This window comes from Notolabrus celidotus, chromosome 14 (genome assembly GCF_009762535.1).
Source record: "Notolabrus celidotus isolate fNotCel1 chromosome 14, fNotCel1.pri, whole genome shotgun sequence".
NCBI classification, from domain to species: domain Eukaryota; kingdom Metazoa; phylum Chordata; class Actinopteri; order Labriformes; family Labridae; genus Notolabrus; species Notolabrus celidotus.
Genome location: NC_048285.1, coordinates 7,439,628 through 7,453,716, shown reverse-complemented (window position 1 = coordinate 7,453,716; position 14,089 = coordinate 7,439,628). Strand labels below are relative to the sequence as shown.

Below are 14,089 nucleotides of genomic sequence, written 5' to 3'. Positions count from 1 at the left end.
GCAGTGGCGCCGCTCTGAAGCCATTCAGTGACATGTGATATTTATAGATCTGTGCTAACAAATATTTAATGAACATTAGCAAGCAGCTCTAACATGGCAGCACTGCTCCAATAAAACACTCTCTGCCAGAAAAATGGAAACTTTGATTCTCTGTGTGTTTCTGTGATTATGTATAAGTTTGTTTATAAATATAAATATGTATTAGCCTCTCATGGTGGATCTAATGAATATGAGTTTAGAGTGTTTTGTATAATTAATTTAAGCCTGTAAAGTCTATTATAGAATACAGATAGAATGAGTGAGCGTAAGGAAGAGGATTAGGGCCACTGAAAAAATGAAATAAAAAATGTTTTATTATTCTGGGCAAAAAGTCAGATCTCAGAATTCTGACTTTAATCCACTGGAAAAAAATAAGGTCCAATATATTTTTTTTTATATATTATTATTATTATTCATGGAAATAAGTCAGAATTCTGACTTTTCCTCATAAGAAAAACATAAAAAAAAAATATTGGACCGTATTTTTTATTTTTTTTCAGTTGCCTTAATTTTCTTCCGTATGAGTGTGTGTGGGTGCATCATTTCATTTTTTGCTTTCTTATCACCAAATTTGTGCAAGTTTGCTGTCCGACAGGTTTTGTGTTGTTCTACTGTTTGACCACAAGGTGACGCTACTGTAATAGACAAACAAGGACCAAACTTGCGCACAATGCGTCCTACGTCACTGCTTACGTGCTCCATGCCTCCTCCCACAGCGTCAGCAGTCCACGCGCTGTTGTTGTTACTGACAGTCCATCAGGAGTCATGTTGAAGTTTCGTTTTCGCCGTCACAACTGTGTAATAACGATGAGTAACTAACTAATCATGTCAGAGATACTGCTAAACAAAGGTGAGAGTGTATCGAACAGTCCAATGAAGGCCGAGGAGAGTCCAGAGAGTGTCCGGAGCTTCCTGCTCGTGGATGAACAAGAGAACCTGCAGGTAAAGTTAGCTAACCGAAGGCTGCTAACATGTAGCTGCTAAGCTAGGAGGAGTAAGAAAACACACTAATAAAGGCCTGTAAACAAACTGTGTTATTGATGCTAACTGTCACAGTGCTGTGACATGAGCACACTTACCTTAAAGACTCCGAATCAACGTCAGGTTGTTATATTAAACTCAACTAATGAGTTTATGAGAGGTTTCCTTTATGTCACTTCCGTCTCCGATGTTCTAATAATAAGTTATAATGGCTTCTGTTTTTCCCGTCCATGATGTTTACGTTAGCTTAATCTTCAGAGTCATGGTCTCTAACAGGGTTCATGTTAGATTCATGGTGTCTTTAAGAAAGCAGAAAACGGGTTCCTCTCGGGGAAAGTCCCTGATGAGTCACACAGCACAGCTGACCCACAGGGAGTCAACCTCTCAGTCTGTTGTTCCAACTGCAGGGCAAAGTGTAGGCAGTAAAGATTATTCTGCACTTCTTCAAATTGTATGTGGTTGTTTTTTCAACAACGTTCTTTTTATTAGATATTCCTCATTGTGGTAAAGCTCATTGGTAAAGATCACAGCCTTAATTTTGAGAGACAGTCTGAGTTGGGGTTGCCAACTTTCTCACTCCTAAATAAGGGACAGGTGCACGGTGCCATGGTGGTGTGAGCATGATGTGTGTATGTTCAGATTCTGATTCAACTGGAAATGCGGAAAGTGTGTATATTCCCTTTAATCCTTACTGTATCATTATGTAACCTCATATGAGTGAATCTCAAAGAAACCACAGTTTGGCTCTTTACATCAAAAAACAGGCAAAATCAAAATTTAATGCAAAAGAGGAGTATGACTCACCAAATGTACTTTATTCCATGGATACTTTTTGCTGCTCTTGACTGACTCAAGCAGTCTTTTGTCCTTTTGTACAGCCAGAGAGAAGTCCTTACATGACAAGTCACAGTTTACAGATATTTGAAGTTCATTTTTGATCAGCTCTGTGCTGCATCTGTTTCTTGAGTCTCACCATTTAATGGCCATCATAGAGAAAATCCTCTGTGATTGGATGACAGGCGGTGTGATTGGCACATGATCTGCCACTGCTGTTTTATCTGATCTGGGATATGTAGAGTGCAGTCTGCTGTATTTACAAGAGTTAATAGTCAATGTACGGGACAATTGAGGTCCTGTATGAAACAAACCAATTTAGCCCAATATACGGGAAGTCCCAGCTAATATGGGACAGTTGGCAACCCTAGTCAGAGTTCATGTTGCCTCAGAGGTGATATAATATTTGTGACCCAGTTAGATGTGTGAAATCTATGAAGAACCAAGTATCTTTATCACCCTCAATAGCAGCTTCATGTAACAGCCAACAAGCATCTCACAGGCTGTCTAAAAGAAATATGAAAAAATACACAGGACATAAGGAAACGTGCTGTACTGATGTAAAGGGTAATGGTAATAAAATATATATCATGTTAAGTTATTTAAAAGCCAAATGGCAGTCTAGACAGGGGGAGTTTTATTGATGTCAGCAGAAGAGCCAGTGATTTGTTAATCAGCTTTCCAGTCAAATCCTCCATCTCTAATTGGCTTTTTCTTCTGTGTCCTCCCTCCAGGTCCGAGATGAGTCTGAGTTTGTGGACAAACTTGGCTGTGGAGACGTGCCTGGGGTCAAGGTTCTCTCCATCTTTGGCAACACAGGTGACGGCAAATCCCACACCCTCAACCACATCCTGTTTGATGGCGAGACTGCGTTCTACACCTCCAAGTCTCCCAGCTCCTGTACGGTGGGAGTGTGGGCTGCGTACGACCCCACCCTCAGCCTGGTCGCTCTGGATACAGAGGGCCTGTTGGGGGCTGCAGCCAACCAGAACCAAAGAATGAGGCTGCTGCTGAAGGTAACTGAAGTGGCAGGTTGTGTCTATTGACCTTGTAACTAATAGCTGAATGTGTCACACAAAAGAAATACAGTGTTTTATATCACTATATACAGCTTACTTCACTTCAGTTCTCTGTAACAACTTTGGGAAGAGGTGTGCTGAAACATTTGGTCTTCTTTTAGTAGGTTTTATATTACTATAACAAATTTTGGAGTAATTGTTGGTCCAACTGGCTTGTCACCTTCAAAATAAAGGTGGACGCTTCAACTCAAAACACTTGGGGAAATAAATTGACCTGATCATAGCTCATTCGTTATCCTCCTCCTTCTTTTCCAGGTGTTGGCAGTGTCAGACATAGTTGTGTATCGCACGCGAGCAGAGCGCCTCCACAACGACATGTTCCTGTTCCTGAGCAGTGCCTCGGGGGCCTACCTTAAACACTTCACCCCGGAGCTCAAGGCCCTCTCCAGCCGCTGTGGTCTGGATGTGCCCCTGTCTTCTCTTGGACCTGCAGTTATCATCTTCCAGGAGACGACGCACACTCAGTTGCTTGGCCATGGTAGGGAAGGAGAATGTGTCCACTGTATATACTGAATTTTGCAGGCTTTACTCGTTACCTTATTTAAAAGACCTTTTTTTTTTATCGGCTGTCAAACTAAGAACCCTGTGCTTCTCTTTCCTTCATAGATTCCAAGGTGGCCGGCCACGCTGACACGATGCTCCAGAAGCGTTTTCATGACCTGGGCTTGGGGACAGAGGCCTTCAGCTCAGTGCAGTATGTGGGCACCCAGACCATCAGACCTCCCACTGACTACAGCAGGCTGCTCGAGGCCGTCAAACAGCAAGTGAAGAACACTCACACACGTTCCCCTCGGCAGCCTGGGATAGTGTTTCACGCTCTGGAGGTCAGTTTTGAACTAACACCTTCAGCGTTAAATCGACTTTAGAGCAGAATCTTGTAGCTGTCACAGAGAGCCAGAGAGAGCTTTGCTTCTTGTTTGTGTTAATGTTTGTGCTGATGGTTTCAACTGTTATTTTCCTCCTTTGATCTTCTTCAACCTCCTTTCTGTCTACAGGCCCTAAGTGATCGTTTCTGTGGAGAACTAGCAGATGACAAGTTGACCATGTACTCCTTCTTCCCTGATGAGTACTTCACCTGCTCTGCTGTCTGCCTCTGCTGCAAGTAAGTCTGTACCGACAGTCTTGAGCAGGTCTTTATATATTTGTAGTTTTTCCTCTTCGTGTCATTGAATAGACCTGAGAATTTTACTTTTCTCATCTTGTCTCCAGGATTCGCTGTAAAAATGGAATGAACCACTTAAGAGACAAAGTCCCCCACATGGCAGATGGTCTGTGCCAGTTCTCACACCACTTCAACAACAAAGTCCTGATCTGTAAGGTGAGTGCTTTTGAATCCAAGCCTCGTCTGCTAGTTTAAGTATAATGTGATTTGAAATGTCAGGTCTGGTGCGTAGTCTCGGGTCTCTGATTTCTAACTGATATTCTTATCCCAAAGTCCTTCAGAAGCCTCCATGATTCATATGTTTGACCTTTAAGATGCATGTTTCTCAGGGTTTGCTGTTTTTGCCAGATATGGAGGCTTATTTCATGTCATGTTTACTTCATGATTCAGTAAGGGAATCATGACCTGAAAACATGCTGAACACCTAAAATGAGTCAGCACTTCCTGATGTCGTAAATCTGCTGAAGAAGAACATCAGAGAAAAACTTTGCAATGCTAAAAGCTTACTAAACAGTTCATCTTGTGTTGCTCTGTGCAATGATAGAACTTGAAATAGATATCCAAATGACATAATGCCTTTTTTCCTGGCTCTTCTTCTTCTTCTTCTTCTTCTCCTTCTTCTCCTCATTCTCCTCCTTCTCCTTCTTCTTGTCTATAGAGATGCTATGAAGGCGGCAGAGAGGTGATTGTTGTTCCCAAAACGTCAGCCTCCACCGACAGCCAGTGGTTTGGACTGGCGAAATATGCCTGGTCAGGGTATGTAGATAAACACACACACACACACACACACACACACACACACACACACACACACACACACACACACACACACACACACACACATCTTTCATTGCTTTTTGATGTCACCATCTCATGTTGCCTCTATCCCAGCTATGTGTTGGAGTGTGCCAGCTGTGGCGTAATCTACCGCAGCAGACAGTACTGGATGGGAAACCAGGACCCTGAGAGCAGTGTGGTGCGGTCTGAGGTCAAGCATGTCTGGATGGGGGTTAGTATTTCACTCTCCTTCTCTTCCTTCAGTTCTTTAAGAACCAGACTGACAAGATTATTCATCATTGGCCTACTTGGCCATATCTCACAGCCAGACCAGATCATTGAAGCTACATTACACGGGTGTCTTAGAGCCCTTTAAGGGAGTCTTTTAAAATACTACTAATGCTGTTTCAGTGTGAACACTTTGGATCATAGTGTACACTTTTTGAACCCTGACAGAGACACAAACAATTCCTTTTGTCTTATAGTAATGATGTCATTGTCTTATTATCAGACTCTTTGCGGAAAAGAACAACCTCTATCAGCCGTGGGTAACCAGTTAATTCAACATGAATAACTGAGGAATACTGACTTTTTTCTTTGTTGTTGTTGAGTTAAACTCATCATTTGCTGCCTTCATGTGCAAGGAAAACTACGACTCAAGAAAGTCACTTATGGAGTCTCTTTTTTGTGCTTGATATGAGGTTTGTGCAAGTTTTTAGTCCCCCTTTTAACACATGCAAACACGTGCCCAGAGTGTCATGTGATGTGTGTTTCTGTGGATTGAGATTAATTCTGAAACAATGTTGAAAAGCTTTTGTGGACATACATAAATCTTGTATAATCATGTGGACACAGCCTCTAAAATTGAATTCTTAATATGCTAAAATTTTATGGATTCATTCATGCTAGTTGTCACCAGAATTACTAGTTAGTTTAACAAGTTATTGTCATTGTTAGTATTGTAGGGCAGAAATGCTGGTCATGTGTTGTGTCACCTCTAGCTGGGACTATAGCTCCAGTTAATGGCTACTCCTAGTGCCGGGCGATATTGAAAATGATGTCATTAGGATAAAATATTTCATATCAGTCAACATCGATAATAATCACGCTAAATATCAAATCATGATTTCATTTAAATGTAAAGTCAGATTTTTGCTCCTGAATGAAAGTTGAAGAAACCAGACAGTTTGTTAGTTTGTATCTGGATTTAGTTTTCTGATAAGCTTCTTGAATTCATCATTTCTGACGGTGCTAAATGGAAGCAGGTCTTTTGTCAATGCCGTCTTCCTCTTCTGTCTAATGTTGGGTGGCAAATAGCGCTTAAGGCTCATTAGTTCCAGTGGTTTCGGAGGCGTAGTTACAGGTTTATTTATATTGAATTTATATTGCATTTTTATCGAACATTTGTCATATTAATATTGAGAAAAATTATATCATGATAATTATTGTTATCGAAATTATCGCCCAGCACTAGCTACTCCCCTAATGATATGAAGCTCGACTACCTGGATGTAAACAAGCACAGATGAAAGAGTGCTGCACGATGCGTTTATGCAGTGTATTGATCCTGAAAATGGAGATAAAGTTGTATGTAGGCTGTGTCAGGTTAAACTAGCATGTAACCACTCGACTGCAACAATGAGTAACCAGCACAGGCATGTGGATGTTAACCTGCAAGGGAGACCAGAGGGTGGTGGGGTTACCACACTCGGCAAACCAATTTAACAGTGTTTACCCACAGACTCTGTGATCTGGTGATTAGTGAAGTGGAATAAATTGTGCTCAAGTGTGACTGTTATATTACTGTTTTCTTACCTTTAGACTAGTCGATTGGTTTGAATTTACATTTCCAATTAAACAACTAGGGAATTAGTGACCTAGAAACATCCCTATGATGAACTCAAACATGTAACATGCATGACATTTGCTATTAGCTCAACACTAGAATATCAACCTGAAATTAAGTATATAGTATTTAATGAAGATGCTGATGTTTTTTTTTTCCATTGATCGCTGCTTCACTAAGGATAATTTAATTGACATAATAGTTATCCCCTTTACTTTTTCAGTCACTTGTATTTCCTCTATCTGTCTGTATACATTTTATTTTGTCCAACAAAATTAAGTTAACCATACCTCAGCGCTCTTCTGACTTCATCCCTCTTTCTTCCCTCAGTCTGGCATGTATCTAACCAACCATCAGAACGCTGCTCAGAGGGTCCTGGATGGAATGAACTACATGATCCAGTCTGTCTCTGAGTACAGCACCGGCCCCACCAAAGCTGTCGCTGCCTGGCTCACCGACCAGGTGGCACCACCGTACTGGAGACCCAACACAGACATCACTGTGAGTATGAAGAGCTGAGAGAAACAACAAACACTGCTGGACACTTCAGATAACAAGGATTAGAATATATCAGCTTTTTAGGATTACAACAAAAATACAGAGAAGTTATTTCACTGTCGGGTCTTTTATTACTGAAATCCTCCCCCTCGGGCTCCTCAGGCCTGTCACGGCTGTCAGAAGGTGTTTGTGGAGGCGGAGAGGAAGCACCACTGCCGATCATGTGGGGAGGGTTTCTGCCATCCCTGCTCCAGTCACAGAATGCCGGTGCCAGAGAGGGGCTGGGGCAGTGGCCCTGTCAGGGTGTGTAAGGCCTGTTACCGACAGGGAGGACCGGCTGACACCAACAGCCAGGGTAAGAAATGATTATATGTGAAAAGGCAGCATGTTCTATATTAAATATAGTTTTCATTAAGTATGAAGCTACGATCACACTGACGTCTGGTATTTAATGATGCTTGTTTGTGATGATGCTTTTGTGTTCTGTTCATCAGTTTCTTTTTCTGTCTCTCACTCTTTCACACACTTCTCTTCTTTAGTGTGTAAGGTGGAGCCTCGAGGCCTGATAGCTCGCAGGGTGACAGAGGTGGCCCAGTCCACCCTGGACATGGTCACCACAGCTGTGGACTACCCTCTCTGTGAGTGCAGCTACATCTTACCATCACACATTGTGATAGAGCTGAGCTGATGGCACGATAGATAGATAGATAGATAGATAGATAGATAGATAGATAGATAGATAGATAGATAGATAGATAGATAGATAGATAGATAGATAGATAGATAGATAGATAGATAGATAGATAGATTTGTTTGTTTCAGCAGCTTACAAAATGGGACACAGTGTTTGAATGGGTTTTGAATTATGAGATGATTGTTGAACACATTCTAATTTTAGAATTTTGAAGTGCTTAAATGTGCTAATGGGACTGTCATGTTATCAGTTTAATCACCAGCTGATTTTTTGTTTGTCCGCAAAATGAATATAACCGAATAGGATCACTGTATATTGTTGCTATGAGTTCATATCCAAACCCTAAATTAAAGCTGATAACTGAGCTCGTGTTCCACTCTGATTTGATGGTTCTCCTGACAGGAGTGTGAAAATCTTGACTTCTACATCCACTCCTTTTAGGTTTTGTGAAAGATGTCGCTCGACCCGACTACTGGGTGCCCGATCAGGACATCACACAGTGCCACCAGTGCTCTAAAACCTTCACTGCATTAATGTCCAAGCACCACTGCAGGGCCTGTGGAGAGGGTGTGTGCGGCCCTTGCTCCACTCACATCAGGCCTGTCCCTTCAAGAGGCTGGGACCACCCGGTCAGGGTGTGCGATGGCTGCCACGCCCGCACAGATGATCTTTGAGGAGTTTCCCTGATAGAAAAGAAACACTTAAAATGCTCTTGGTCTTCCTCCTAAAAACACTGTGAATCCAGACTGTACTGCACCAGTAGAGCCAGGGAGGATTTACTCTGCAGCACTAAGCAGCAGAACTGGAATCAGCCTTGGTTTTGTGGGTTTGAAGCTTACAATGGTCACCGCCTGGTGCTTTATCAGTGCTAACCTATCAGCTCTCCATGTCATCTGCCTTCTTTGACTTACTGACCTGCTGTAGTTATGACGTTAACATCAACACACATCACCTTTACTACAATCGACTCAACCAATCAAACTGCTCTGACACCTGTAGGAAAAATGGAAGCTGGACAAGATTGACATGTTGTGATTTTAACTTACTGTAAGAAGTGTTTGAAAAATTCACATATGACTCTTTTCCACTCTTACTTCAACTGCAGAGCTTTTACATTTTACTGCACCCAAGTTAAGTCTTCCTTTTTTATTCAGTTATGTCTGCACAGCCCTGCAGATCGCTGTCAGTCTGAATCATTTGATGCACAGTACAGTGATGCACTAGAAAAGCAGATTACCATGTTTAAAGAAGTTTTAAACCTCTGAGGACTTGACCTATGGTTGGCACAGTTGAGAAAAAGTCAGCTTTTATCGTCTTGTAATAAGTGACATTTGACTCCTGTAGTCTTAGCAGTGTCTCTGCTGCTTCTGCTGCAGATGTATGGAGCACAATGTTTAAGTTTCAGTTCATAAATGTAGTGTGCATTGTTTGAGTGTTGATTACATGCTAAGGAAAAGAGGAGAAACAACAACATGTGATTTAATAGGTCGTTTAACCTAAACATGGTGTGAACACTTAACAACCTGGGCTGTGTGTGCAGAGCCCTCAGGATAGCAGACATCGTGTGAGGTTCCTTTGGTTTTATCTCCACTGGGGTAAGAAAATCTTGGACATGAGCGGAAACACATCAGTTGAGGCAGATTTTACTGAACTGTGTGCCTGATTTACTCTGTGCAGGAAGACAAACTCAAGCTTCAGTGTGTGCCTTCATGAGAATCTTCACTCCTTTTGCTGCAGCTGCTAAGATTTCTTTTGGGATTCCTCTGTCTGTATCTGGAGGGATAAGATCATTTGTGCCTAATTGCAGAGCAAGTTCATTTACAGCTTCTAATGTTCTGATCTTCTTCAACTGTTGTATTTACAAAATGGTGAACTGGAGAGGAAAGGAAAACCTGTAGCACAACATATTTAGACATTCCAATGTATGAACTGGACACGTGTCCTGAAGTAAGTGTACCTTTCTGAGGTTCTTATAGAGAGTTGGCTTTTCTCTTTAGTTATGGATGCTGCAGAAAGCTCTCAGAATGAATCTGCACTAGACTGGACTGTTGAGATGTTTCAGTGTCAGACAGATGCTGGAATCACTTACAAGCAAAGTGCATATTAAGTAACTGTTAGTGGAAATTTGCACCTTCTGCATACTGGGTGCATTAATGCTGTTTTCTCTCAGTCAAAAAATAATCAGTTCAATTTAAAAGATTTTTTTTCCAGTAAGATTTAGCAACTGACAATCTGTTTTCTCTTACATTAATCAGGATTGTCCAAATAAAGAACAGAGGATGACTTTGTGTCCCTGCAAACATCTTCAGTCACTTATCACCGCCTCCCCTTTATTTTAAAAAAGTCTCTCTTTAAATCCCTCTCGATGATCATTTGTGCTCGATGTGTAAGAGCGGGTGACAATTAAAAGTATAACATGATGTGAAAAAGGGTATGACCATAATGGTAAGGCTCAAGTCAGCAACTATATCCCTGTATCTAAATTCATAGAATTTTTATATTTTGTTTCAGCCCTTTTTGATTCATGTACTTTTCTGACATCTTTATAAGTACATTAAAAGGACATTAACAATGTGCTTGGGTTTTGTGTCCTAATTGACGATACATCTTTTGCTTCATATCATCATATCAGATAATTCTATGCAGTTGGTCTACAGTTAAAGAGGTGATACGAAAAACAAGACACAGAGATTAAACAGACGTCACAAGAAGAAGGCTGGTGTATCTGGAACATGTATATAAATGTGTTTTTCCTGATGCAGCAATGCACTAAGTTTACAGTTTTTGGAAGCGATTTTGAGCCCATGCAGTGATTTTCACTACAGAGTCATGTTCGTTTCTATTGCAGTCCCCTGAGGGCCATCCTGTATTGTTTTTTTCTGGCTTTATACACAACTTTTTCTGTGTTTAGTGGCATCTGTCCCCTTTTTAAACATGTTGCCAGCCTCAAATTCAAATGAGCATACGTTTTTCATAAAGTTAAACAATTTTTCAGTTTTAACATTTTAACATCCCAACTTTGTTTAGAATCGGAGTGCATAAACAAAGGTTTCTGCAGCAGGAGCTTTAATTTATTGTAATACCTATTTTTTATATTATTCTATTTCCCCAAATAATCATAAAAGCATTCCTTATTTTCTGTATTATTTTCTCAAGAGTTCAGCAGCTGTTGAAGGTAAAGATGGTGTCATACCACATCAAAGATTCTTTAAAATCAGGGAGGGTCTCACTGGTGCTTTGTTTTTTATAGTGTTAGCTTCTGTCTGACTCCTGTCTTGTTCATCTTGTATTCATATGTTCATTATCCCAATCTCAACAAGTAAAAATTAAGAGGTGTGTGTGTTCTGTGATCCAGCTGCTCTGACAGCATGTTTACCTGACATCAGTTTTTTGTTTGTTCTTTGTATTTGCTTCCCTTGGACACATTTTCATATCCCCTCTCTCTCTCACAGCCTTCTGTTCAAGGTTATCATGTGTTCATGGTGTCTAAGTCCAGAGCTCTAATGGGTCCTTGACTAATATCCGTGAAGCAGTTTGCAGCTCATTTCCTGCACTAACCAATTATACAAGCCTATACATAGAGTCAGCGTGCAGCTGCAGACAGAAAGAGCAAGTAGGATGTATATTTAGACTATTAATTGTATAATACATGTTCCAGCACACAAAGCAGTAAATTACCTTTGTGTGGTCCTCCAAACTGCTGTAGGAGTATCCATGATGAAGCTCTGCATTAAACAAGACACACAGTCAGTGAAAACAAAACCAGAAGGCTCTTCAGTTACATCTACAGGCGTCAGTGTAGAGCCTGGATCTGACTGTGGTGACTGGAACAGGTGCATGTTTCTGCCTGAGCAGCTTTCAACCCCACTATGACAACTGTAGTAACAACACTACACAAAAAGTCATGGTTTTATATGGTTATCTTTTAACTTATTTTTTTATTTTCAGTTCTATTTCATTTTATGTCAAGTTGAAGGTTCGATTGAAACAAACATTTTTTTTGCAAAAGCAAGAATGTCAAAAATGTATGATACTGTGAATACTGTAAAAATGAGTGGCAACTTGAAAAATACCAAAATTAAGTTCATATATCAAATGCTCTCAGTGCATCTTAGTTAGGGTTTATTTTAAACCATCTTTAAGTCTTTCATAATCGTAAGTTACTTTACAGTATTATAAAGCATTGGGCTTTATTTTTGTATTCTACTTGTATCAATTTATTTTATACATGAGCACTGATACTCTATTTGTTTAGCACATTTCCAGCTGGTATATCTCGGATGCTTGAAAAGCAGGATTTAATTCATCAAATAAAGAATTGTTTAACAACATAACAACAGTCTGAATAAAAGGCCTGAGAAAGTAGAGTACTCAGAATGACGACAGACTGTAATACTTACAAATGTAGAGGCAGCAGGGGACTTTGTTGCTCTTAGATCCAGAGTGCTGGTGTTCCACTAAAACAGCAAACTCACCAGATTTCTTCTGGGAAACAGAAACATCTAAAAATACAGCAGTAGAAAATCTGAGAGTTAAACTTGGAACATAAAATGATCCTCTGATACATGATGATTGTGTACAGCTTAGATGGAGTAAAAGGACTCACTTACTGTTTTGTGTTGTTGTCTTTGCTGAACTCTAAGAAGCTGACTTTATCTTACAACCTTTCTGTCATATCCCAAATGTCTGCCCTGGAAAAGGCCTGTTAGTTCAAACACTACTCTTTAAATGAGTTAAGCCTCATAATAGAGATTATTGTGCAGTATAGCTGGAACTGTTATTGAACTTTAGACGATTTGCAACCAAATAAATCACTGTGTTTTTAGCTCAACAAGCCCCTGGGCTTCTGTGTTAAATAGGACAGTGTCCGTGAGCATGCAGCAGTGTTTCTCACGCAATCTGATGCCTTCAGTCAATTCAAAGCAGTCTGCAAAGGTTACTGGAACAATTGCAGGCCTTGAGAGACGCATATTTAACAGTGGCTTGAGCAAATGCAGTCAAGTATACAGTATAGTCCGAAGTCCGACTAACATAAAATAGGTTGTTAGGTCAACTTTGTAATGCCCTCTTCCTACACACAGGGGCGCTAGATGAGCAGAAATACCATAGCTGCACCATAATGCATTTTGCATGAGACCACCCACTGTTGGCTGTCCTGGGTGAGTCCCAGCAGGGGACTCTACTATAAAGCTGTCCTATTTGGAAGTCAGAAATTAGCATCTCAGCTACTAAGTTATTCATGTTTTAAGCGGCTCAAACTGCTCCTCATAACCTCAGCTGATATACAAAGATGATGCAGAGGAATGAAACATACGGTAGTCATTTGGTACATGAGTCACATGTAATCTGAGGAGGTGAAGGAGTCTGTATATGAATACATGCATGTATTTATGGCTGTGATGATGTCATTATGTATCATCACAATCCCATACTCGGATGATTACATAAGATTGAGCAGTTGTATTAATACAGAGTAATCAAAGCCTCAGAGATGTAAGTGAAAAACATCAACATGAGAGGATTTCCTCGATCTGCCATCTGTGCAAAGCCAAACAGTGACTGAGCAAGATTAAGCTTGTGACTAAGCACTCCACTGACTATTTTTCACTACTATTCATCTCCCTCTCCTTTAAGCTTATTTGGTGAAACAAAGCGTCCCACTCTGTTTTTGTGGCATTGTAAATAAATTAAACATCCCAGCTTGGATTATTTGAATAAAGGAAACAATGAGTGAGGGAAAGCAGACTGGCTCTGGTCCTCTTTGGCACCCAGATCTGATGAGTGACGGCTGCTGGCAGGGAGTGGTAGGAGCTGACACTGTGTATGTGTGTGTGTGTGTGTGTGTGTGTGTGTGTGTGTGTGTGTGTGTGTGAGAGAGAGAGAGAGAGAGAGAGAGAGAGAGAGAGAGAGAATGCAGCCTGCAGCCTGCAGTTCAAGGTGTGCTTATGTTCTTTCAAAAGCACCAAATCTCGACAAACCATCTTTAATTTTTACCGAGCGCCAGTAACTGTAGTTCCTTAAATGGCCACTTGAGGCTGGACCAAAAGGGGTAAGGGGCAACCTCCGGGGCAACCTCCGGCTGTGAGACTTGAAGCCAATGTGGATGTGTTAAAAACTGCAGTTCATCAAGGATCCGCTTGAGGCTGGCTACAGAAGGACCGGAAACCACATCCACCCCC

The 14,089-nt window shown here is 40.9% G+C and overlaps 2 protein-coding genes across 3 annotated transcripts in view; one reads left to right on the top strand and one right to left on the bottom strand.

Annotated features, from left to right (window-relative positions):
- The window catches only part of dpf1 (D4, zinc and double PHD fingers family 1), a 59,118-nt gene extending 58,300 nt beyond the window's left edge, over positions 1-818 (bottom strand). The window contains exon 1 of the mRNA XM_034701976.1: positions 733-818. Within this exon, the coding sequence (XP_034557867.1) occupies positions 733-806 (74 nt within the window). The 5' untranslated portion in view covers positions 807-818. The remainder of the gene's footprint in view (positions 1-732) is intronic.
- On the top strand, positions 730-10,484 carry si:ch211-11n16.2 (zinc finger FYVE domain-containing protein 1). Of its 2 annotated transcripts, XM_034701969.1 has the most exons (12): positions 731-981; positions 2,589-2,870; positions 3,189-3,411; positions 3,540-3,757; positions 3,929-4,035; positions 4,143-4,251; positions 4,754-4,851; positions 4,987-5,104; positions 7,049-7,219; positions 7,379-7,571; positions 7,756-7,854; positions 8,352-10,484. In XM_034701969.1, exons 1-12 carry the CDS (start codon positions 865-867, stop codon positions 8,582-8,584), a joined length of 1,968 nt encoding a protein of 655 aa, XP_034557860.1. In that variant the 5' UTR covers positions 731-864; the 3' UTR covers positions 8,585-10,484. The 2 variants fall into 2 exon arrangements, with proteins under 2 accessions (XP_034557858.1, XP_034557860.1); XM_034701967.1 differs by having other exon boundaries at positions 730-981; positions 4,754-5,104.
- The last annotated feature ends 3,605 nt before the right edge of the window (positions 10,485-14,089 follow it).

Coding starts and splice junctions, on each gene's coding strand:
- si:ch211-11n16.2 (XM_034701967.1), top strand. CDS start 865: ATGTCAGAGATACTGCTAAACAAAGGTGAGAGTGTATCGAACAGTCCA. Junction 2,871..3,188: donor GAATGAGGCTGCTGCTGAAG/GTAACTGAAGTG, acceptor CTTCTTTTCCAG/GTGTTGGCAGTGTCAGACAT. Junction 4,036..4,142: donor GCTGTCTGCCTCTGCTGCAA/GTAAGTCTGTAC, acceptor TCTTGTCTCCAG/GATTCGCTGTAAAAATGGAA.